The sequence below is a fragment of the Uranotaenia lowii genome, chromosome 2, assembly GCF_029784155.1.
Source record: "Uranotaenia lowii strain MFRU-FL chromosome 2, ASM2978415v1, whole genome shotgun sequence".
NCBI classification, from domain to species: Eukaryota; Metazoa; Arthropoda; class Insecta; order Diptera; family Culicidae; genus Uranotaenia; species Uranotaenia lowii.
In genome coordinates this window covers 314,799,892-314,824,997 of record NC_073692.1, presented here as the reverse complement: position 1 = coordinate 314,824,997, position 25,106 = coordinate 314,799,892, and the positions used below count along the sequence as shown (strand labels likewise).

At 45.7% G+C, this 25,106-nt stretch overlaps 3 protein-coding genes across 3 annotated transcripts in view; 2 read left to right on the top strand and 1 right to left on the bottom strand.

Annotated features, from left to right (window-relative positions):
• LOC129744200 (uncharacterized) overlaps positions 1-7,489 on the top strand; it is a 28,553-nt gene extending 21,064 nt beyond the window's left edge. The window contains exons 2-4 of the mRNA XM_055736610.1: positions 1,397-2,024; positions 6,755-7,103; positions 7,233-7,489. Of these exons, the coding sequence (XP_055592585.1) occupies positions 1,397-2,024; positions 6,755-7,103; positions 7,233-7,370 (1,115 nt within the window). The 3' untranslated portion in view covers positions 7,371-7,489. The remainder of the gene's footprint in view (positions 1-1,396; positions 2,025-6,754; positions 7,104-7,232) is intronic.
• Positions 7,154-11,662, bottom strand: LOC129744198 (insulin-degrading enzyme). Its single transcript, XM_055736608.1, has 9 exons — positions 11,429-11,662; positions 11,051-11,303; positions 9,641-10,951; positions 9,220-9,570; positions 8,928-9,159; positions 8,649-8,855; positions 8,285-8,577; positions 8,016-8,225; positions 7,154-7,954 (listed from the first exon to the last, which is right to left on the bottom strand). The coding sequence occupies exons 1-9, from the start codon at positions 11,494-11,496 to the stop codon at positions 7,706-7,708; spliced, it is 3,174 nt and encodes a 1,057-aa protein (XP_055592583.1). The 5' UTR covers positions 11,497-11,662; the 3' UTR covers positions 7,154-7,705.
• Positions 11,663-11,942: 280 nt separating this feature from the next.
• Positions 11,943-13,833, top strand: LOC129744199 (charged multivesicular body protein 7). Its single transcript, XM_055736609.1, is given in 4 exon segments — positions 11,943-12,521; positions 12,578-12,863; positions 12,866-13,179; positions 13,238-13,833. Coding segments are annotated over 4 exon segments (1,452 nt in total). The 5' UTR covers positions 11,943-12,038; the 3' UTR covers positions 13,607-13,833.
• Positions 13,834-25,106: the final 11,273 nt, after the last annotated feature.

Genomic DNA, 25,106 nt, shown 5'->3' with positions numbered 1-25,106 from the left:
ACTTGAGTTTAATGTCAACTAAAGACTAAATCTATAAAGCTTGTCATACGAAAACAGTAGTTTAGAACATGTTGGAATATAAACTGACCTATGTTAGATTTTTCATCCTTGCATAGAAATTACATGATTTTCGTAATCTAAATACCTTCTCCTGGCTTTCAGTTCGTTCTGGTCGAATCCCAGCCATTTAAATCTTACTTAATCAAAACTGAAATTAAGAATCTTGATTATGGATAGACATAGAAAACTGAAAACAGGACTGAATTAAAAACTGTAAGCTGTAAGCCAAATAAACTCGACACTTCACTCAAACAAAATTCAGCTGTATCTAATAATTCGATTTTACGTTATTCAAAGTCGTACACACTAAGATTGATTTCTTCTGCTTGGCACGTTGGATCCTTCGAATCACAGGAAAATGGCTCAAATGACACGAGATTCGTTGAAAAATAAAAAGGATTCTTGAGGTATCTCATGAAAATCGATCAAACGCAGGATTTTTAAAGGATCTTGGAAAGTTGACGCAATTTGACATATTTTGGCCTTATGAAATTTTTAAACTACGGAACACAGAATTTTTGTAAATCTGCATTTTACCAGATTACCGAAGTCCAACTTGCACTATATTTAGAGAAGATTATAGCAAGATTTTTGTAATAAAATTGTATTAACAAGAAAGGCAATGTAATACCGGTTGAATTGAAATAACTACATACAGTTGTCATGCTTAATAAAAATTTCATTCATTTTTACGTAGCAATACGGAAATATATTAAACTAAATAATGATAAATTATTTTTCTGGAATTTTATTCTGGAAATTGCCTGTTTGCTGAACTGTTAAAATTATGTGGCTTCATTTCCGATGCATCAATTTGCAGCACACTATTAATAGTTGCTACTTTCTTCTGGATCTTGTCGCAGATAATTCAAGTGGCAATATCTTTCACCATGTTTTAAGTGTTGCCTCAAAATTCTTCAGCACATAAATGAAACGATTTTTTTTTTTCGAATGAAGTAGAGTGTAGATGGTAGACAAAGGTGATGGAAGTCCACTTGATACATCTATTTATGTCTGTTTCCTGCTGTTTGCAATCGTGATACTCAAAGTAAACCTAGAAACCTAATAAATTATGGATGTGAGATCAAAACGGATCAAATATCTTCTTAGGGAAATTAGTTGATGAGCATTGAAGCTCATATCGATTATGTAATCAAGTTCATATTTGATGGTGTATGTACGTTATTTGATTAATCGGATGTGTCTTTTTATTAAAAAAAAATAACACCTCTGTTTTATTCAAAACAAGTCTTTTCTATTTTATTTCACAGAACAACGAAGTTCAAGAATAATTTAATTTATTTAAACGCTGCTTTCTTTTAAATTTTTTTTACAGTAACGAATACCACTAACGTGAACGATGCTACCCCCGATTCTCCGTATGAAACTCAAACCGCCCAATGTACCATAACGTCGGGCGAGGTGGAAGCAAGTGCCCAGGCGACTATCAGCAAAACTCTGGTTGGCGTTTGCGGAACTGAAGAAATGCTGGCTGCATTCCGCACTCTTGAAGCCAAACTAATATCGGAGATAATGCACATCCGTCGTATGCTCAGAGATTCCACGTTCGAACCTCCCCCATCAACACCATCAGTGTACAAAGCCATCCGACAAACCGATACCCAGCTGGGGACGGCTTCGGGAACAAAACTGGCCACCAGAGATCCTCCTCCGACATCGCCTGCTGGGGCCAGTACCGTCAGTACCACAAGCACAACCACGGCTAAACCTTCGACAGGAGAATTCATGTTTCCCGACGATGACGACGAAGATTACGATGAAGATCGACGATTTCCCAGCAAGGACATGAAGAAGGACCTGGCATCGGTAAACCGGCGTCCTGTGGCCCCGCTCGTCCGAGTCGGTGACAATGCCGAGCAGGACGATAAAACGACCAAGTCTTCCAGTTCACCGGTTTTGGATTTTAAGCCCATCGATAAACCTGTGCAGACCAGATTTTTAACGTAAGTTTGGGTTTACCTACTTTTTTCAATTTCAAATATTCTTACTCCAATTCTCTGAAGCACCGTAAGCTCTATTTAAAAAGAAGGTTAGGGCGATTAATTTTGTGCGCTTTAAGTATAAAATGGTTCATCGTTAATCGGCAGTCCAAAAACGCTACAATTTAGCTGTTTCTGTTCCTCGTTCGTCTTCATTATCTCTCCATCGCAGATCAGAATCCTCTGAGGGTTACCCAAGTTTCGCTAAAAACACCAACTCCGCGAGTCGTCGACGTCGAGGTACCAATCAGAAAATATCCAGAATCCAGAGGCACTATTTACCGTGAGTTCCTTAGTCGGCAACTGGTTACACATCGTGGACTCTCCCCTCAAAAACAAAAGTTGTCACTTTGAAAGACATCCCAATCACAGTGTCACATAGCCTAACAGCGAAATATTTAAATCTTTTAGTTCAAATTTTCCAATTCATCTAATTGCTTTAGTGATCACTTTTATGAGATTGTTTTTGTAAGCCATTTAATGGTCAAGAAAAATTACTTCGACACAACTCGACACTCCTTCTTCATACTTACTTACTTAATTGTTCCGCGTCGATTCCTCGGCGCATAGGATCGTGGTAAAAGAATCCCACTCTTGACGATCCGGAGCCAGCGTCTTCAATTGGTCCCAGTCAAGACTCTCGCCGACAGTTTGTATTTCGGCGGCTAGGCTTCGACGCCACGAGTTTCTGGGTCTGCCTCTTCTTAGATATCCTTATGGATTCCATTCAAGCACCTCTCTGCAAATCTCGTTCTCATCTTTTCGCAGTGTGTGCCTAATTCATCTCCACTTACGTTCCCGAAACTCGATTTCTAGCGCCTTTTGAAGACACTGGCGAAAGAGAGAGTCCTGGAATTCGTTGATTTGTTCCAGTATTATTCGTAGTGTTGTGATGTGGTCCATACATGATCGTCTGGTTCGGAAGTTGGGTTGTAAAGATCAACGTTATGCCTCGCCAGTTACCACACTCTGTCAGGTCTCCTTTCTTGGGGACCTTTACGAGGATACCCTGCATCCACACGGCCGGGAATGTTGCAGTATTCCAGATGTCCGCGAAACGTCGGTGCAACATTTATCCTGACAAGGCAGGGTCGGCTTTCAGCAGGGATGCAATCGATCCCAGGCGCTTTGTTGGATTTCATGTCTTTGAATGCCGCTTCTATTTCTTCCAGCGAGGGCGCTTTCGAGTTGACGCCATTAATTCGACTGACTGTTGGCGCTCCGAGCTGCGGGTTCTGTTGGCCTTCGCTATTCGTGACTCGGAAGAGTTGTTCGAAGTGCTCAGTCCATCATTTGAACTGATCTGTTAGATCGCTCAATAACTGGACTGCTCAACCATCTTCCAAGTTTCATCCGACATCCATTCACTTCTTCTTTCACAACTCCGCCGCCTAACGCCACAAGCAAACAGATTCGTGGGAAGTTATCAGGCCGGCTTCATGGAGAGACGGTCTACGACGGACCAGATATTCACATTGCGGCAAATCCTCCAAAAATGCCGTGAACACCAAGTCTCTACGCATCATCTATTCATCGACTTCAAAGCCGCATACGACACGATCGACCGTAACGAGCTATGGAAAATCATGGACGAGAACGGCTTTTCCGGGAAGCTGATCAGACTGATCAAGGCGACGATGGATTGAACGCAGTGCTGTGTGCGGATTTCGGGTGAATTGTCGAGTTCATTCGAATCGCGCAGGGGGCTTCGACAAGGTGATGGTCTATCCTGCATGATGTTCAACGTGGCGCTAGAAGGTGTTATTCGACGAGCGGTGGGCGAAATGCGGGGCACGATTTTCAACAGATCCAGTCAACTTATCTGCTTTGCCGATTGTAAGGGGTCCATTTATAAGAATATCGTATTACAACACGCAAGTCGACATCAACTCTTGAGCACCCCTCGACAAGTCGACATACAATATCCGTCTCACTCTTTGACCCCCTCTTCCTCCTCCATCGGTCAACGCATCAGTCAAGAGGAAAGTCGAATCGCAGGCGCAGGTCCGTGCGAGCAGAGAGCTTCGGTAATTATTCAGGCGGTTGGAAAACCTCAGGATGGAGATTTCCTTTAGATTGCAAAACCCTGCATTTTACATTGGCGATCCTGCCAGGAGATCCATTTCATGGAAATAAATTTTCAACCTGAAATATGTAAAGGAAATCTCCATCCTGAGGTTTTCCAACCGCCTGAATAATTACCGAAGCTCTCTGCTCGCACGGACCTGCGCCTGCGATTCGACTTTCCTCTTGACTGATGCGTTGACCGATGGAGAAGGAAGAGGCGGTCGAAGAGTGAGACGGATATTGTATGTCGACTTGTCGAGGGGTGCTCAAAAGTTGATGTCGACTTGCGTGTTGTAATACGGTATTCTTATAAATGGACCCCTTACACCGATGACATTGATATAGTCAGCAGATCATCTGCGGCGGTGGAAGACATCTACCGCAAACTGAAACGCGAAGCAGGAAGGATTGGGTTAATTTATACGTCCAAGACGAAGTACATGCTGGCCTGCGAATCCGAGACCGACCGAACCCGCTTGTCCAGTAATAACAAGGTCACGATCGATGGCGATGAGCTGGAGATAGTCGAAGACTTTGTCTATCTCGGCTCACTGGTGATCGCAGACAATGACACCAGCCGTGAGATCCGGAGGCAAATTATCAGCGGAAGTCGTGCCTACTATGGACTCCACAAGCAACTTCGGTCGAGAAGACTTAGCCCTCGCACGAAGTGTAACCTATATATGACGCTCATTAGACCGGTTGTTTTCTACGGGCACGAGACATGGATATTGCTCGAAGAGGACCTGCGTACACTCGGAGTATTCGAGCGACGAGTGTTAAGAACCATCTTTGGCGGCGTCCAGGAGAACGGAGTGTGGAGGCGTAGGATGAACCACGAGCTCACGCGACTGTACGGCGAACGCAGTATCCAGAAGGTAGTGAAGGCTGGCCGGATACGCTGGGCGGGGCATGTTGCGAGAATGCCGGACGACTGTCCTGCAAAACAGGTGTTCGCTACGAATCCGGTAGGAACAAGACAAGACGAACGGGGGCGCAACAGGCGAGGTGGTTAGACCAAGTGAAGCGCGATCTGGCGAACGTGCGGTGCCCGAGAAATTGGGGAACGGTTGCCATGGACCGAGTGAATTTTAGGAATTATGTTCGTCAAGTTATGTCATGAGACCGAAAACTATGTAAATAAATAAATAATCCACAAATTTTATCGAGAGTTCCATGGCTCCTCGTGATGAAGGAATGAAGATATAGGATAATCAGGAATAAAAATATAGGATCAGGAATGAAGGTATAGGATAACGATTAGTACTTATATAAGATAAGAATCAATGATTCAGAATCCGGGAATAGGTTCAGAAACCATATAAGGATTTGGAATCCCCAATTCTCACAATAACAGAATCAGAATCACAATCTGCAATCAGGGCCCGGGATTCTGAATCAGAATCAAAGTCTGGGATCAGGATCAGTATTTGCTATCATGATCCAGAATCTACATTGAGGTCGGGGATCCATGATCAGAAACTGGAATAAGGATCCAGAAGACAAAATTCAGAACCCTTAATCAAGATTCAAGATTCCAAACAGGGTCCAGGAAACAGGTTGAGGATTTAGGATCCAGAATATGGAATCAAGAACCTTAGTCCAGAATTCGGAACATGATCCAGAATCAAGGTTCGAGCAGTGAGGGTGAACTTCAAGATTCAGTATCCGGAATCGCGATCAGCAACCAAGATCAGAATAAGGATTAAGGATCTAAAGTCAGGATCTTGATCCAACACCTGGGTACAGGATCAAGACCAGGATCTGCGATCCTGGATAAGATTCGGGAACATAATCAGGATAGGAGATCAGAGTTCGGCACCATGATCTGGGATCAGGATCTAAAATGTGTTTTGGGTTTTGGGCAAATACCGTAGACAGTAAAGTACCTTTCGGACGACATTCTCATAAGAGTTTTGTAGACATTTTCGGAAGAAATCACACAAGTAGTACCTAACTTAGACACCCAATATAACCACTCCTTTTTGAGCAAAGCTTCAGAACATAAGGGTTACCAGCCCTAGGACCACTAGTGGATCTACACAGAGAAAACTTGACCTATTGCATTGTGGTTTTCGTGGGTTCAACACATGCGTAGTTCCTATAGCATACTTCTGTCGCCGGGAGTTTCTGTTTAGGGTCGTTTCCTAAGAGTAAAGCTGTAGGGATAAGACTAATCCTCTTTCGGGGTGAATAATCACGTAGAAAAATTGGTAATCGAAATGTCGGAAGATTTTCTCAGGGTGATGCGACTTTCGTGCAGTACAGTACAGTACAGTACAGTAGAGTCATCCGAGTCGGCGTATGATAGATCCTTTACAGAGAATCATTAGATGAACCTGGATAAAATCAAAGTCAGAAGTGCACATCAAGAATCGACCCGGCGTACCTTAACCAATACTAAACTTGAGCGACTTTGGAGCGACCAAGTGGAGCGTGATCTGGCGAATGTGGGATACCCAAGAAGTTGGAAAACGGTTGCCGAGTGAATTGGAGGAATATTGTTCATCAAGTTATGTCGTGAGACGGAAAATTATGCAAATAAAATAAATCTTAGACAATTACTGTTTGAGAAGCTCTTCGGATGGGGATATGTTAAGCTTTTTCACTGTTTCATTTGTTCCTAGGGGAGGTCTTCGGGACTACGAAGTGTACCGTTTCAACAACACCGTCGTTTCCAGTGGTGACGCCAAGGTGTTCAAGTACTTCTGGAAGATAGAACGCTTCACAGAGCGGCTACAGTCTAATGTCAGCATTCTTACTAGTCCGGTATTTGTAATATCGGGGTTGAATTTGCGCATCAAGGCTACGCTCAACCACGACGGGAAGGATCACGTCTATATCCAGCTGGAACAGCTCTCGCCCATGGATGATGAACTACGGAAAAAGCCTAACGTGATTCTTCAAGAGGGCTCTTTGTACGGAGAGGTGGAAACCAAAAAGTTCCTTCGACACAAGATTATTATGCTCAACCAGGTAAGTTCGAAAAGAAAATCAAGCGGGTTCGGATGAAGAAAATTCAACTGTTTTGTTTAAATTTTGTAATTGTGCTATTCATGATTGTAGGTTGTATTCAGTAATGATTTTCTTTGCTTTTCTTTAAAGGGTGTGCCATTCAGTGATCTCAACTCACATGAGTTTTGGAATACCAATACCGGTTTTGCCATACCATACCGTGCCTTGCTAACCAATTCCTATCTGAAGCAGGACAAAATACTCGTCGAAGTGGTTATTTACTTATAGAGTCAGACATTAATCGTGACTGAGTCAATACGTCATTTGCATTATCATATTATTTTCTTAGCGTTTTCAATAGATATATTATGTAAGTATGAAAATAAAAATGATAAGTTTTCAACAAATTCAAAACAATGAATCTAAGTACTAAACTAATTCGAAAAATAATATTATTTTTCCTTAAAAACACACAACAAAATCGCAGCAATATGATATACGTTTCCAGCACTGTGTCAAATATATGTGTCTATACAATTGAAGATTAAACACACGAAGAATCGTAATCCTTCTTGTCGACTAAGAACCAAAATTACTACCTACCAAGTTATGATGACACCGCCTTACAGTTTACACTTACTGCCCTTTGGTTTGATATCGATGTACGGCTGCACGATCGGGTACAGTAAACGGGTCGTTTTGAAGCCAACCAAGTCGCAAATTTTAAGATATTCCTTCTGGGTGGTCGGTTCGTTGGTGCTACGTTCCTTAAGCTCTTCCGGCACGTCTTTGTGACCAGCACCACCCTCGGCCGTTGAAACCACATGCACCGAGAGGGAACGACGAGAGATGCCACCCAAGATTATGTATTCCTGAAAGTGTGAATAAAATTTTGTGTAAAATCATCTCTGAAATCAAAAGTTAAAAAATCACCTTATAGTAATCGATTATCTGTTGTTTAGTAAGTGTTTGTAAAAAAGCCACCTCAACCTGAGCACGGTTAAAGTGGTACTGTTGCAGGGATATTTCGTTGAGGTATTTCCTAAACTGGGTGGATAGTCGTTTTGGTTTCTCGAGCTTCTGTGCTGCAAGGGCATCCTTGTGACGGTTGAACTCTTCGTCGGTCATGGCTTCCAGATGATCCTAAAGGAATACATTCCAATCTATCGAGGTTCTAGTATACATCAAATAATATAACTTACAATCATTCCATTCAGGAAATACTCTATCCGTTCCTCGACAAAAGAGGGGTGCTTTGCCGATTGCACAATGACCCGAATACCCTGAACACCGTTGGATTTGCGGGATCCGCAAAACACTATATACCCGAGCTGTTCCTTGGTACGAAGCTGATTATAGCATGGTTCGCTTAGAATCTGCGTTACCAGATCGACGTACACGTTGGCCTGATCGTTCTGAATGCCACACTGCAGATACAATTCGGCACAGCTGCTCTTATGGTGTTCGTTGATTGTTTCAAACAAACTGCTTTCGCCTGCGTAAGTTCGAGAAGAATATTCATATTCATATTAGTTAAAATGTTGGAAGAAATGCATTCTTACTAACCAGTATTGAGTCTATACTCTCGTTTGAGCATCAGCTGCCGCGACAGCAGCGGAACTATGGCAGCATCAGTGTTTTTTAGCTTGTCTTCCACCTTACCGGCTATGTCCAGCGCCTTTTCTTTGTTCACATTTCCGTAGAAGAAACATTCGACGTGCATTCGAGAGAGCAACTCGTCGATAAATAATCGCAAACGATCTACCGTTATCACTGAAATTGAGAAAACAAAACAAAACCCGCTAATAATTGAGCTCTCTTTTTTAATTGAAATAGATAAATTACATTCGGATGCATCGATCAACTCTTGCTTTGACCAGGCCTGTTCGGTCAACAGAAGGGCCAGATAGTAAACAGCTTGCTGATACGGTTGATCAGCGTGGTAGTTTTTCAAGTTGCGGATATATTGTTCCTTGAGAATTTCGAACCGCTTTTCGTCGATTTTGAAAGTGTACAGTTCATTCAAAACCTTTTCCAGCAAAACATGTTGTTTGTGACTGTAGCCGCCAATTGAAACCTGTAATTGAAATTTATAAGAAATTGAGCATTTCTTCATATAATGTAGAATTTAACTTACAGAAATGCCATAGGTACTATTGGAAACCATGAGACGTAGTCCAGCCAAATCTGCCGCATACAGGTACTCGTTTAGCTGATCTTTGAAGAGCTGCACAAACAAGTGTGTCAGATTGCAGTTGAGCGGATCCGAGTACACGATCGGACTGCAAAAGTCCATATTCATCAGCGTTTTAGGCTTCAAAAATTCGACATCCTGCTTAAACCAGACACGCAGCATCGGAGTATTGTGAATGATGACCGGCAAATTCTGTATATCTGGATCAACCGGCAGCAGCTCGAAATCGGTCGGAATAAATGGATTTGGCTCCGGCAGGTGTAGATTTTCGTTGAGGTCCGTTTTCGACCAGTACTGTTAAAGTTACAAAGCAGAAAGATGGATAATCGACAATACTTTTTAAGTTGTCGTGTGAAATACTTACATCCAATACAGTTTTCGCGATTTTTTCACTAGCATACTTCGTGCCGTACCATTCTTCTTCACGGTTGACCAAATCCTCGCACTTCTTTCCAACTACGGTAATTCGAGCCTTCTGTGGCGAAAATTCTCCCCAAAGCTTTTCAATTAAATCTGGGCGCCATTCCGAAATCAGATAAGGAGCTGTCAGTACCTCTTCCAGCGGATAACTTTGCATAGAATGCACAGCGTCCGACACTAGCGAAAGTGGATTTTCTTTATCCTTGAATCGGAACTGCATTTCACACAAGTCGCAGTACTCCTCGAATATCCACTTCTTAGGACCCTCATGGCGAAGCATGTTGATGTATTGGAAAATTATTTTCACGATGTCATCCACGTGTGAGAATCCGTCCTGTGTCAAATCAACCATAACTTCGAAGAATCCAAAACCACGACCGATTGTGCTGTATCCACCAACCAGATTATTACTCCAGCCCTTTGCTTTCAATTCCGAGAGAATACTTCCGGCCCCTTCGTCCCCAATCAGTAGGCTCAAATAGTATTGCGGACCGGCTTTGTAAAACATTTCTAAATCTTCCGTTTGGAAGGTGATAGTTAACGAGCGCGTATCTTTTACCGGAACAACCATAGTTCTTGTGGCCAGTTGCTTTTCAGAAAAAGGCATATCCTTCCACCGAGGAGATGTAACGTTTTTGTTCTCGATTTGAGAGAACATTTTCACGACCATTTCCTCTAGTTCGTCCAGCGATTCCTTACCAAAAACGGCCAAACTCATTATATTGGCCGAGTACCATTTAGCGTGGAATTTCATCAATTCTTCTCGGATATTGATATTATTTTTTCTGGTGTCTTCAAGCAATGTCTTTTTGTTACCGGTTCCAAATTTATTGTACGGATGTTTGGGATCGCACAGCGACTTGTTCACCTGTCGAATACGCCAAACATCCATTGATAGGTTTTTCTCGTGCTCCGAGTGCACTGCGTTGATTTCTCGCTCCGTTGCCGATTCCGTAAACAGCGGGGCAATGAAAAACTGCGAGAAGCGGTCAAGTGCCTCGGACAATTTTTCCGGTACAACATCAAAGTAATATTTGGTTGTATCCGCGTAGGTTGCCGCATTGGAGCTGCCTCCGTTTTCCGAGAGGAACGCCGTGTAATCATTTTCATTCACGTACTTTTTCGTTCCCAAGAACAACATGTGCTCGCAAAAGTGAGCCAACCCAGGAATTTCGTCCGGGTCGCTCAGGTGGCCCACTTCTACCGATAGGGCGGCGGCAGATTTGTCCGTTGTAGGATCAGATATCAGAAGAACCTATAATAGAGTAGATATTTGAATAATGGAGAAAACATTTTCATATTTAAGTTAAGTTTAGTATTTTTCCCCCTATAGGAAGCAACTAAGAATCCGCACCTTCAATCCGTTAGCCAACTTCAAACCCCGATAGTTGCGAACGTCTTGCTGTGATTTCGATATGTTGTCCAATCGGATTATTTTGCCTTCCCCGTCCGCAGCACCGCTAGTGACAATCGTAGAAGCAAGCTCGGGAAGAGTGGCATTATTGGACAACGTAGATTCCATTTTGGTTTTGTTCGTTGCGCGACCCGCCGTACTAGTGTGGATGAATCGGCTTGTAGGACCAGATAGTCGAATCACTAGCGAGTTTCTAGAAGAAATTAATTTGACTAAAATCAATGAAGATTGCTATTCGATCTCAGCACGTAATAAGGCACCCTATTACGAAAATGAAAACTGAAGCATTACAAAACAAAATATGGGAAAGGCTCTCACCTTGATGTTCTGAACGGTTCACGTGTGACGGCGGTCCATGAGATGCGACGACAGATTTGTTGATACATCAATTGTCCAACAGTGAAACGATATTCTGACAAGGATTCTTCCGCTAAATGCCCTCGAAAATCGGATTTATTTGAGGCCAGAGTCTGGTTTTCACGATTTTCACGAACAGCTAGCAGCACACGGATCGAAATGACGAAAACAAAAATTTGACAACGCAGTGCACAGCGTTGCCAGGCAGTAGGCTGAATTTTGGTTTCGCACATTTGCAGATCTTAAAATTTAAGATTTAATATTCAAATTTTGTGCAAGATATTGTGCAGTTAATACTGGTTTTAAAACAATTTTTTTATATGTATAAAAATTATATTATACTATCAAAACTACTAACAAAAAAAGCTTTTAAATGAGAACTAAATTATTTACTTATTAATGAGTATTTTTTGCGAATCAAATACTGCAGAATCAGATAAAAAAAATAGCGTGTAATTAAAAATGTAAACAAACCAGGCTAAACAAAATTCAAAAAAATAATCACTCGTGGGATGCAACGAATTTTCATTGCGTGTAATCACAGGAAAATTTTGAGCTCAACTCCAGGAAAATGTCACGTAAGTCCTTAGCAACGAACACTACGCAGCAGGTCTACGTGCTGGAAGAATCATTCTACCCGGAAGAATGGCGCGATGACTCACGCATGGGGGTGCTGCTCTCGGAGTTCCGTTCGCGAACCGTCAATCCCGAAAACTACGACTCAAAAATGAAATTTTGGAAGGAACTTATCCAGCAATACTGCGCCTACAAAGGCTCCCCCGCGGTAACGATCGTAGAACTGAAGCGAGTATTTAAGCGTAAAGGAACCAGCCCATACTGTTTACCGGTCGTTTTCGAGGATATGATTCGGGAAGGTCAGATGCTGGGACGGGAGGAATTTGCCAAGTTTCCACAGGAAAGCTGGTCCGGTTGGGCAGTGGATTTGCTGGTCAAGCGACCTCTCGGATGGGGCTTCGGTAAAGTTAAGGAGAAGATTATCGGAAGTAACAGCAAGGATGAAAATGCGGAATTTATCTGTGTGGAAATAGTTAAGGTACATTTTCAACTGAGGTTGTTAAAATTTTGTAACTAATGATTTAAAAATTGCAGGATCAATCTGACACTCTCGATAAAATCCTTACCAAAGAAAGTAAGCACAACGCGTTGCTTTCTCTGGGAAACCTGATCCAAATGGTTAAAGAAAGCGGGATCACTGAAGAAGGACTAGATTTGATATTACATGATATGCGTTGCAGGCAACGTGTTTACATTGAATCTCCTACGGAAGTGGGTAAAAAGAATACAACTATTCTCAAATTTGCTACACCTGGAAGTCGAGCTTTACCAATTACTGACATCGAACGCTCTATCTACAACTTGGAACAAACTGAGCAAGACTGCTTAAAGTTTTGGATCGTCTCGAAAAAGAAATTTCTGGCGCGCTTGACACCGTGAAGGAAAACATTCGGGACGGACGCAAACAGCTAGCCAAAACAAATCTAAGGAAGAAACACCTACTGGAGAAAAATTTGGAAAAGAAAATGAACGTGCTAGAAAACGTTCAAACGATGTTGGCTAGAATACACGATTCTCAAAGCGATCGCAATGTTATCGAAGCATACAAATTAGGTTCGGTCGCATTGAAGAATGCCTTTGCTAGTTCCGGTATCACCCTGGACGATGTAGATGATACATTGGCCGAAATGAAAGAGGTACTTCTGATTAAAGATTTTGCTTTGTTTAGGATAATGATGAATTGTTTTTTTTTAGATTATGGACCAACAAGACGAAATGCAGACAATGCTGAGTACTCCACAATCGACCGATACGGATGATCTAGAATTAGAACAAGAGTTGGCCGACTTGATCGATCAGAAACTGGCGGAAAACAATATTATCGTTCAACCGGTTGCTCCCATTGTTTTGCCAGCTGCAGCTTCTGCTTCTGGCGGCACCGTTCCAATAGTTGCCCATCAGGGCATACCTACCCCGACAATTGCCCAGCTGAACGATTTCGACAAAGAAATCGAAAAACGGTTGGCCGCTTTACGCATGGATGTTCCTTCTACACCGGCTGTTAGTGCCTCTAGCATTGGAAATGCATCTCTGCGAGTTGAACCGTCGACACCGATCGGTTGATACTGAGCATTTTTTTTATCATACTCAAAACTTTGTTTGTGTTATTTGTTCTACTTTTTTTGTTCTTACAATTTGAGTCATTTGTTGGATTAACAGGTGATTGTTAAAGTCAATTTTATTTTGATATTAGAGAAAAAACTTAATGTACTAACGTTGCGATGCGATAAACGAACAAAAATCCGCTTAATAAAACTAGAAATTGTCCAAACTTTTGCATTTCTTATTATTTAAAATTGATTTGATTTGAAATTTGTTTATTTGGAAGGGTGCCGTGTGCTATTCCGATTAAACACCCTCAAATTTAAAATTGAATTCAAACGTTGTGGATGATTGGTGTATGACGATTTTAGTTCATCAAGTTATTCGAACCCTCTTCTTTAGACGTATTCCACGCACTTGCTTCCTGAGAGTCGAAATTTTCAAATAACTCCTACAGCAAAAACTTTCTGTCCTTTTTGAAGAGGATGATTCAACGCATCGAAAATTCCTTATTTTCCATGTTGTTACAACAGAATTGTAGACTTTTTGTAGTCCGTATTTGACGTGACTCAACTAGAAAATTTATTCTTTTGTTAATTTACAATGTTGTTAATAAATACGAGACCAGATTACTTACAAATAAGTCTTCTACTTCGATCAAAACGAGTTTGCCGAAGATCCTACTATCAGTTCCGGATTCGGATTCCTGTTAAGTTACGATAAAGTTACTTTCTGGTGTTTTTATAACAAAGAAGGTTACTTACGATCTGATGGAGAATATAAAGCAAGATATTTCGCAAATACAATATCTATCCGGGAACGACAATTCACGGCAGTGAATTCGACCTAATCGGAACACATTTCTTCAATTAGCAAATCGTATTTGATATTTGGAGAATATTATCATAACTTACGTTTAATCTACCTACTGATCGGAATCTTGCTAGAATAGCATCAAACTCAGCTAAGAAAATGCTGCACTTCGGCACGAGAGAATACAATTTTCAAGCAGAACTAGAATTTTCACCAACCAATCTATCAGACACGTTTTTCAATTTTTTCCGACTTTCCTACTTTTTCTTTCCTCCTTTCTCTTCTTACCTGTCTAACTATCAAACTGTCAAACTAATCTGTCACAAAATGGGTTTGATGTTCCCCCTAATTTCACCCTCTCAGGGCCGTAGCAACACCCCACCCCGTAACGCCCACTTTAGGGGGCTTTACCTTCACATACATCTAGCAATGCAACCTTAACTACCCCACGGCGAAGAATCCCTGTACTGGTAGCTACGTCGACCTGCCGAACTTGTCCATCTTCTCCAGGAAACGTCTTCAACACTCTTCCACGAAGCCAGCCGTTCCGAACGCTTTCGTCGACTATCACCACTAGGTCTCCTTCACGTAAAGGTCTCACATCATGAAACCACTTGGTACGACGCGCTATGGTTGGAAGATAACTCGCAATCCACCGCTTCCAAAATTGATCCAGCATGTAATCCATCGCCTTCCAGTTCGTGTTCAGCGCCGTCGGTTCATCTATCGGCACTTTCGCTGCATTACTTCCGCTTGAACTCATCAACAGGAAACTGTTCGGTGTGAGCACTTCAGCATTTGGTGAATCAAGTGGAACGAATGTTAACGGATGTGAATTCACTATCATCTCGACCTCAGCCAAAAGGGTCATCAGTTCTTCGTCGTCAAGTGGGCTGCGAGGAGCTATGGTTTTCAGTGCATCTTTGACCGATCTTACTTTGCGCTCCCAGACCCCTCCCATGTGGGGGGTCGAGGGGGGATTGAAATGCCATTCGGTGGAAGCATTAGTGAAGGTCCTCGCTGCACACTGGTTGATGGCTTTGACTTCGTTGATAAGCTCTCTCGACGCCCCGCGAAAATTTGTGCCGTTGTCGCTGAAGAAGTGTTGGGGTGGACCTCTTTTGGCTACGAACCTGCGAACTGCTCTGATGCACGAATCCGTCGACAGCGAATAGACGACCTCGAGATGTATTGCCCTTACGCTGAGGCAGGTAAACAGACATACCCAGCGTTTCACCGAGCTTCGCGCCCTTTTAACCGTCAGTGGGCCGAAGTAGTCCAGGCCGGTAAACGTAAACGGTCGTACATACGGCTTCACTCGAGGATGCGGTAACGGAGCCATCTTTGGAACGTCAGGCTTGGCTCGGTAGACGCGGCACCACATACAGGTTTTCAAAATGGACTTCACTGTGGCACGGAACTTCGGAATGTAAAATCGCTGCTGGAGTTCGTTTAAAATGTAGAAAAACAGTGTGCTATGGTTTGGTAAACAGATTTATTTGAACTGGTGAATTAGGCAAGCTGGTAGGCGGTTTTATAGAAAATTCAAATTATCATGGCTTGCCTGGTTTTTCTTAAACTTAGAGGAAACTAAATCTAACGGCTAATTATAACTATCGCCTAGGGTTGTTCCTTAACACCCCCTCTCAATCCTAGGGAGGCTCGATGATGTTTCAATGGACCAGCCGGCAGACTCTTGGTGAGGACATCTGCTAGCTGATGGCTTGTTGCGATGTACTGCAGTTTGATGATCTTGTCCTGGATGCATTCACGGATGAAGTTGTAGCGAATATCCAGATGTTTCATTCGCTTCTGATCTCGAGGCTCTTCTGCGATGTGAATGCAGGACTGGTTGTCTTCGTGGATTATCAGCGGGGATCGCAGGACCACACCAAATTCGGACAGCAGGTTCTTCACCCAGATGGCGTCACATGCCGCCTGGCTTAGGGACACGTACTCGGCTTCGGTGGATGATAGTGACACGGTTGTTTGTTTCCTGCTCGTCCATGCGACCGTGTTGCCGAAAATCTGGAACAGGTAACCGGAGGTAGAATGCCGAGTATCGACATCGTTACCCCAGTCAGCATCAGCGAAACCGATGATTGGCTCGCCGCCTTCGTCTTGCTTGGTGTAGACCAACCGAAAATCCTTCGTCCCTTGGAGGTACCGCAAGACACGCTTCAAATAGGCCCAATGCGTATCAGTGGCACCATTCTGGAACCGACTCAGGTAGTTAACCGCAAAGCTGATGTCCGGTCGCGAGGAGAGCATCAAGTATGTGAGGCAACCGATGAGCTCTCGATAAGGCTGCTGCGTTGACTTCTCGCTTTCGGAATTTCGGGCCAGCTTGAGGTTCGTCTCTAGTGGGGTGGCAACAGGCTTGCAGTTCCGCATTCCGAACCGCTCAAGCAGGGAAGATACATACCCGGCTTGACTGATGGATAATGTACCTTTATCCATGTTGCGCTCAATTTTCAGGCCAAGAAAAAATGCTGACATCTTTCAGGTCTTCCATCTCGAACTCGGCTGCTAGTTGCGATTTGATCCACTTCAATTTCTCGGTGGAATCCGTCGCAATCAAGATGTCGTCCACGTAGAGGATCAGGTACACCTTGAAGTTCTCGGTCACCAGGGTGTACAGGCAGTTGTCGTAGGGAGACCGCTTGAAACCTAACTCCAGGATGTACTTGTTGAATCGCTCGTTCCAGCTGCGGGGCGCCTGCTTCAGGCCGTACAGGGATTTGTTTAGTCGGCTCACTTTATTCCCCCTCTCAAATCCTGGTGGCTGTCGAATGTACACCGTCTCTTCCAGATTTCCGTTAAGGAAGGCGGTGCGAACGTCCATCTGGTGCAGGTGTAAGTCTTGATGGACCGCTACAGCCAAGAGCGTTCGAACGGTACTCATCCGAACCACCGGGGCATACGTTTCGTGGTAGTCGTACCCAGCACGTTGAGAGCAGCCTTTGGCGACCAGTCAAGCTTTGTACCGGGCAGGTTTACCGTCATCCTTCTTGATTTTGAACACCCACTTGCACGGCACAACTCGACTTCCGGTAGGGGGGTCGACAAGATTCCAGGTGCGGTTCTTCTCCAAGGACCGCATCTCTTCGTCGACAGCAGCTTTCCATAACGGCCAATCGTCACGCTTTTTGAGTTTCTCGATGTCTTCTGGCAGCTCATCGACGTAGGCCTCGGCATTCAATGCAAAGGCGATGTAGCTCTCGTCTTCAGAATCGCATCGACCAGCGTGGCGTTTCGGGGATGGATTCAACTCGTAGTCGGAAAAACGAGCCGGCCGCTTTTTCGCTCGTCCACTTCTTCTTACAGGCACTTTTTCTATATTGTCTATCACTGTTTCGATATTCGAGAATTTTTCAGTTTCACTTTCATCACTATCGTCTATCATTTTATCATCCCATACAGATTCGTCATCAGATTCCAATACTTTTTCACTAGAATTGTCTTTTTGTTCTATTTGTTTCACTGAATCTGACACGAGATGATCATCACTGTACTTATAATTTTTCACTTTCTTTTCTTGCACTATTACGTCTCGAGCGACGATCACTTTCTTCAGCACAGGATCCCACAGACGATATCCGTTGTTCCCATATCCAACCAGGAAACACACATGGCTCTTCGGATCAAGTTTGGACCTCTTCTCCTTCGGGATGTGTACAAACGCCTTGCTTCCGAAGACACGCAGTTTAGACACGTTTGGCTTGTGTCCGAACCACATCTCGTACGGCGTTTTTGCTTCCATCAAAGCAGCGGTGGGGCTCCGGTTGATGACAAACACTGCTGCTAAAACCGCTTCGGACCACATGTATCGTTGGAATTCGGACTCGTCCAGCATCGCCCGAGCACGCTCCATGATGGTTCTGTTCATGCGCTCGGCGACGCCGTTCTGCTGAGGCGTATAGAGGATGGTAGTTTCCATGACGATACCTTTTTCGTTGCAGTACTCCTGGAATTCGGTGTTGATGTACTCGCCACCATTATCGCTTCTCAATCGGGCGATTTTGGTTCCAAAACGAGTAGTGGCCATCGCAGCATATTTCCTGAATGCCTCAAAGACTTCGCTCTTCGCTTCGAGAATGTAGACGGCGGTAAAATGCGTGAAGTCATCGATGAAGCTCACGAAGATTTTCCCGCCATTCCAAGATGCTGGCGAGAAAGCTCCACACACGTCTGTATGGATGAGCTCCAAGGGGCGTGAGGAGCGGGGCTTTGAGGACTCCTCGAACGGCAACTTAGCTTGCTTCCCCTTCATGCAGGGCTCGCAAATCTCGCTTCCAGATTCAGAGTCAGCGGCGACGTCCAAACCTTCGACCATCTCGTTTCGGATCAGTTTCTGGAGACCGGCTTTTCCGATGTGCCCGTACCGGCGATGCCACAACGACAGCTTTCCTTCGGTTTCTGCCGTCAGCGCCGAACCAAAACTCCGGATTCTCACATCCAGCTCGTACAAACGACCTTTTCTGGGGGCGACGCACACCACTCGCTTATTCTGGCGAATGTGCGCGTTCTTTTGGTTGAAGGTCACTTCCATTCCGCGTTCCGTAACCTGCTTCACGGAAAACAAATTGGTGAGAAGACCAGGCACGTACATGACATCGTGGACCGTGCAGTTGATTTCCTTGCCGTCCACAAGGGCTGCCATTTTGACCTCGCCAGCGAAGTGACTCGTTAGCGACACACCTGATTTGGCCACGTTGATCACCACCGGACATTTCAGTTGACGAACGTTCACCAAATAGCTTCTGTCCCCGACCATGTGCTCGGAAGCACCACTGTCAAGCACCCATCGAAATTTGCCTTCATCGCCGCTGCTGGCCGCTTGCGCCACCGTTACGAATGCGACGTAGTTTGATTCAGCAGCGTGTGCTCTCCCTTTCTTCTTCCTGGCAGTTGACTCGGAAGAATGGCGCTTTCGGTTCTGTTCCTCTGGACAATCAGATCGCTTGTGTCCAGGTTTTCCACAGTTGAAGCACTTGACTGTGAATCGCCTGCATTTTCCAGCAAACGCCGTTCCAGGTTCCGTTTTCACAGCACCATGCTGCCGTTTCACGTCCTCATTCAGCAATCTCGATTTGACAAATTCCATCGAGCATTGCTCCACTGGCAGCGTTTCTAGGACCGTGATAAGCTGCGTGTAGAATTTTGGCATCGATTGTAGCAAAAAGAACACCAGCACCGGCTCATTGAATATGATGTTAGCCGATTCCAGTTCACGGACCACCTTCTCGAACGACAAAATGTGCTCCTCCAGAGACACTTTCTCGTCGTACTTCGCGCTGGCCAACCTTTGCAGCAAAAAGAAGACACCGGACACACCCTTTCGGTCGAAATTGTTCCTCAGGGCGTCCCAAATGGCCTTCGGGGACGGCTTTCCACGGATGTACTCCAGCTGCGAGTCTGCTATTTTGTGGATTAGCACCGACTTGCACTTCGCGTCCTCCAACCGTCGCTGTTTGCGCAAAGCGTCCCTTTGCTCTTCCTCGACTTCCTGGTCCGCCACCGGGTAGAAGTCCTCCTCTTCGAGACTCCTCTGGATGCAATGGAGCAAACTGATGGCTTGTTGCGATGTACTGCAGTTTGATGATCTTGTCCTGGATGCATTCACGGATGAAGTTGTAGCGAATATCCAGATGTTTCATTCGCTTCTGATCTCGAGGCTCTTCTGCGATGTGAATGCAGGACTGGTTGTCTTCGTGGATTATCAGCGGGGATCGCAGGACCACACCAAATTCGGACAGCAGGTTCTTCACCCAGATGGCGTCACATGCCGCCTGGCTTAGGGACACGTACTCGGCTTCGGTGGATGATAGTGACACGGTTGTTTGTTTCCTGCTCGTCCATGCGACCGTGTTGCCGAAAATCTGGAACAGGTAACCGGAGGTAGAATGCCGAGTATCGACATCGTTACCCCAGTCAGCATCAGCGAAACCGATGATTGGCTCGCCGCCTTCGTCTTGCTTGGTGTAGACCAACCGAAAATCCTTCGTCCCTTGGAGGTACCGCAAGACACGCTTCAAATAGGCCCAATGCGTATCAGTGGCACCATTCTGGAACCGACTCAGGTAGTTAACCGCAAAGCTGATGTCCGGTCGCGAGGAGAGCATCAAGTATGTGAGGCAACCGATGAGCTCTCGATAAGGCTGCTGCGTTGACTTCTCGCTTTCGGAATTTCGGGCCAGCTTGAGGTTCGTCTCTAGTGGGGTGGCAACAGGCTTGCAGTTCCGCATTCCGAACCGCTCAAGCAGGGAAGATACATACCCGGCTTGACTGATGGATAATGTACCTTTATCCATGTTGCGCTCAATTTTCAGGCCAAGAAAAAATGCTGACATCTTTCAGGTCTCCCATCTCGAACTCGGCTGCTAGTTGCGATTTGATCCACTTCAATTTCTCGGTGGAATCCGTCGCAATCAAGATGTCGTCCACGTAGAGGATCAGGTACACCTTGAAGTTCTCGGTCACCAGGGTGTACAGGCAGTTGTCGTAGGGAGACCGCTTGAAACCTAACTCCAGGATGTACTTGTTGAATCGCTCGTTCCAGCTGCGGGGCGCCTGCTTCAGGCCGTACAGGGATTTGTTTAGTCGGCTCACTTTATTCCCCCTCTCAAATCCTGGTGGCTGTCGAATGTACACCGTCTCTTCCAGATTTCCGTTAAGGAAGGCGGTGCGAACGTCCATCTGGTGCAGGTGTAAGTCTTGATGGACCGCTACAGCCAAGAGCGTTCGAACGGTACTCATCCGAACCACCGGGGCATACGTTTCGTGGTAGTCGTACCCAGCACGTTGAGAGCAGCCTTTGGCGACCAGTCAAGCTTTGTACCGGGCAGGTTTACCGTCATCCTTCTTGATTTTGAACACCCACTTGCACGGCACAACTCGACTTCCGGTAGGGGGGTCGACAAGATTCCAGGTGCGGTTCTTCTCCAAGGACCGCATCTCTTCGTCGACAGCAGCTTTCCATAACGGCCAATCGTCACGCTTTTTGAGTTTCTCGATGTCTTCTGGCAGCTCATCGACGTAGGCCTCGGCATTCAATGCAAAGGCGATGTAGCTCTCGTCTTCAGAATCGCATCGACCAGCGTGGCGTTTCGGGGATGGATTCAACTCGTAGTCGGAAAAACGAGCCGGCCGCTTTTTCGCTCGTCCACTTCTTCTTACAGGCACTTTTTCTATATTGTCTATCACTGTTTCGATATTCGAGAATTTTTCAGTTTCACTTTCATCACTATCGTCTATCATTTTATCATCCCATACAGATTCGTCATCAGATTCCAATACTTTTTCACTAGAATTGTCTTTTTGTTCTATTTGTTTCACTGAATCTGACACGAGATGATCATCACTGTACTTATAATTTTTCACTTTCTTTTCTTGCACTATTACGTCTCGAGCGACGATCACTTTCTTCAGCACAGGATCCCACAGACGATATCCGTTGTTCCCATATCCAACCAGGAAACACACATGGCTCTTCGGATCAAGTTTGGACCTCTTCTCCTTCGGGATGTGTACAAACGCCTTGCTTCCGAAGACACGCAGTTTAGACACGTTTGGCTTGTGTCCGAACCACATCTCGTACGGCGTTTTTGCTTCCATCAAAGCAGCGGTGGGGCTCCGGTTGATGACAAACACTGCTGCTAAAACCGCTTCGGACCACATGTATCGTTGGAATTCGGACTCGTCCAGCATCGCCCGAGCACGCTCCATGATGGTTCTGTTCATGCGCTCGGCGACGCCGTTCTGCTGAGGCGTATAGAGGATGGTAGTTTCCATGACGATACCTTTTTCGTTGCAGTACTCCTGGAATTCGGTGTTGATGTACTCGCCACCATTATCGCTTCTCAATCGGGCGATTTTGGTTCCAAAACGAGTAGTGGCCATCGCAGCATATTTCCTGAATGCCTCAAAGACTTCGCTCTTCGCTTCGAGAATGTAGACGGCGGTAAAATGCGTGAAGTCATCGATGAAGCTCACGAAGATTTTCCCGCCATTCCAAGATGCTGGCGAGAAAGCTCCACACACGTCTGTATGGATGAGCTCCAAGGGGCGTGAGGAGCGGGGCTTTGAGGACTCCTCGAACGGCAACTTAGCTTGCTTCCCCTTCATGCAGGGCTCGCAAATCTCGCTTCCAGATTCAGAGTCAGCGGCGACGTCCAAACCTTCGACCATCTCGTTTCGGATCAGTTTCTGGAGACCGGCTTTTCCGATGTGCCCGTACCGGCGATGCCACAACGACAGCTTTCCTTCGGTTTCTGCCGTCAGCGCCGAACCAAAACTCCGGATTCTCACATCCAGCTCGTACAAACGACCTTTTCTGGGGGCGACGCACACCACTCGCTTATTCTGGCGAATGTGCGCGTTCTTTTGGTTGAAGGTCACTTCCATTGCGCGTTCCGTAACCTGCTTCACGGAAAACAAATTGGTGAGAAGACCAGGCACGTACATGACATCGTGGACCGTGCAGTTGATTTCCTTGCCGTCCACAAGGGCTGCCATTTTGACCTCGCCAGCGAAGTGACTCGTTAGCGACACACCTGATTTGGCCACGTTGATCACCACCGGACATTTCAGTTGACGAACGTTCACCAAATAGCTTCTGTCCCCGACCATGTGCTCGGAAGCACCACTGTCAAGCACCCATCGAAATTTGCCTTCATCGCCGCTGCTGGCCGCTTGCGCCACCGTTACGAATGCGACGTAGTTTGATTCAGCAGCGTGTGCTCTCCCTTTCTTCTTCCTGGCAGTTGACTCGGAAGAATGGCGCTTTCGGTTCTGTTCCTCTGGACAATCAGATCGCTTGTGTCCAGGTTTTCCACAGTTGAAGCACTTGACTGTGAATCGCCTGCATTTTCCAGCAAACGCCGTTCCAGGTTCCGTTTTCACAGCACCATGCTGCCGTTTCACGTCCTCATTCAGCAATCTCGATTTGACAAATTCCATCGAGCATTGCTCCACTGGCAGCGTTTCTAGGACCGTGATAAGCTGCGTGTAGGATTTTGGCATCGATTGTAGCAAAAAGAACACCAGCACCGGCTCATTGAATATGATGTTAGCCGATTCCAGTTCACGGACCACCTTCTCGAACGACAAAATGTGCTCCTCCAGAGACACTTTCTCGTCGTACTTCGCGCTGGCCAACCTTTGCAGCAAAAAGAAGACACCGGACACACCCTTTCGGTCGAAATTGTTCCTCAGGGCGTCCCAAATGGCCTTCGGGGACGGCTTTCCACGGATGTACTCCAGCTACGAGTCTGCTATTTTGTGGATTAGCACCGACTTGCACTTCGCGTCCTCCAACCGTCGCTGTTTGCGCAAAGCGTCCCTTTGCTCTTCCTCGACTTCCTGGTCCGCCACCGGGTAGAAGTCCTCCTCTTCGAGACTCCTCTGGATGCAATGGAGCAAACTGATGGCTTGTTGCGATGTACTGCAGTTTGATGATCTTGTCCTGGATGCATTCACGGATGAAGTTGTAGCGAATATCCAGATGTTTCATTCGCTTCTGATCTCGAGGCTCTTCTGCGATGTGAATGCAGGACTGGTTGTCTTCGTGGATTATCAGCGGGGATCGCAGGACCACACCAAATTCGGACAGCAGGTTCTTCACCCAGATGGCGTCACATGCCGCCTGGCTTAGGGACACGTACTCGGCTTCGGTGGATGATAGTGACACGGTTGTTTGTTTCCTGCTCGTCCATGCGACCGTGTTGCCGAAAATCTGGAACAGGTAACCGGAGGTAGAATGCCGAGTATCGACATCGTTACCCCAGTCAGCATCAGCGAAACCGATGATTGGCTCGCCGCCTTCGTCTTGCTTGGTGTAGACCAACCGAAAATCCTTCGTCCCTTGGAGGTACCGCAAGACACGCTTCAAATAGGCCCAATGCTTATCAGTGGCACCATTCTGGAACCGACTCAGGTAGTTAACCGCAAAGCTGATGTCCGGTCGCGAGGAGAGCATCAAGTATGTGAGGCAACCGATGAGCTCTCGATAAGGCTGCTGCGTTGACTTCTCGCTTTCGGAATTTCGGGCCAGCTTGAGGTTCGTCTCTAGTGGGGTGGCAACAGGCTTGCAGTTCCGCATTCCGAACCGCTCAAGCAGGGAAGATACATACCCGGCTTGACTGATGGATAATGTACCTTTATCCATGTTGCGCTCAATTTTCAGGCCAAGAAAAAATGCTGACATCTTTCAGGTCTTCCATCTCGAACTCGGCTGCTAGTTGCGATTTGATCCACTTCAATTTCTCGGTGGAATCCGTCGCAATCAAGATGTCGTCCACGTAGAGGATCAGGTACACCTTGAAGTTCTCGGTCACCAGGGTGTACAGGCAGTTGTCGTAGGGAGACCGCTTGAAACCTAACTCCAGGATGTACTTGTTGAATCGCTCGTTCCAGCTGCGGGGCGCCTGCTTCAGGCCGTACAGGGATTTGTTTAGTCGGCTCACTTTATTCCCCCTCTCAAATCCTGGTGGCTGTCGAATGTACACCGTCTCTTCCAGATTTCCATTAAGGAAGGCGGTGCGAACGTCCATCTGGTGCAGGTGTAAGTCTTGATGGACCGCTACAGCCAAGAGCGTTCGAACGGTACTCATCCGAACCACCGGGGCATACGTTTCGTGGTAGTCGTACCCAGCACGTTGAGAGCAGCCTTTGGCGACCAGTCAAGCTTTGTACCGGGCAGGTTTAC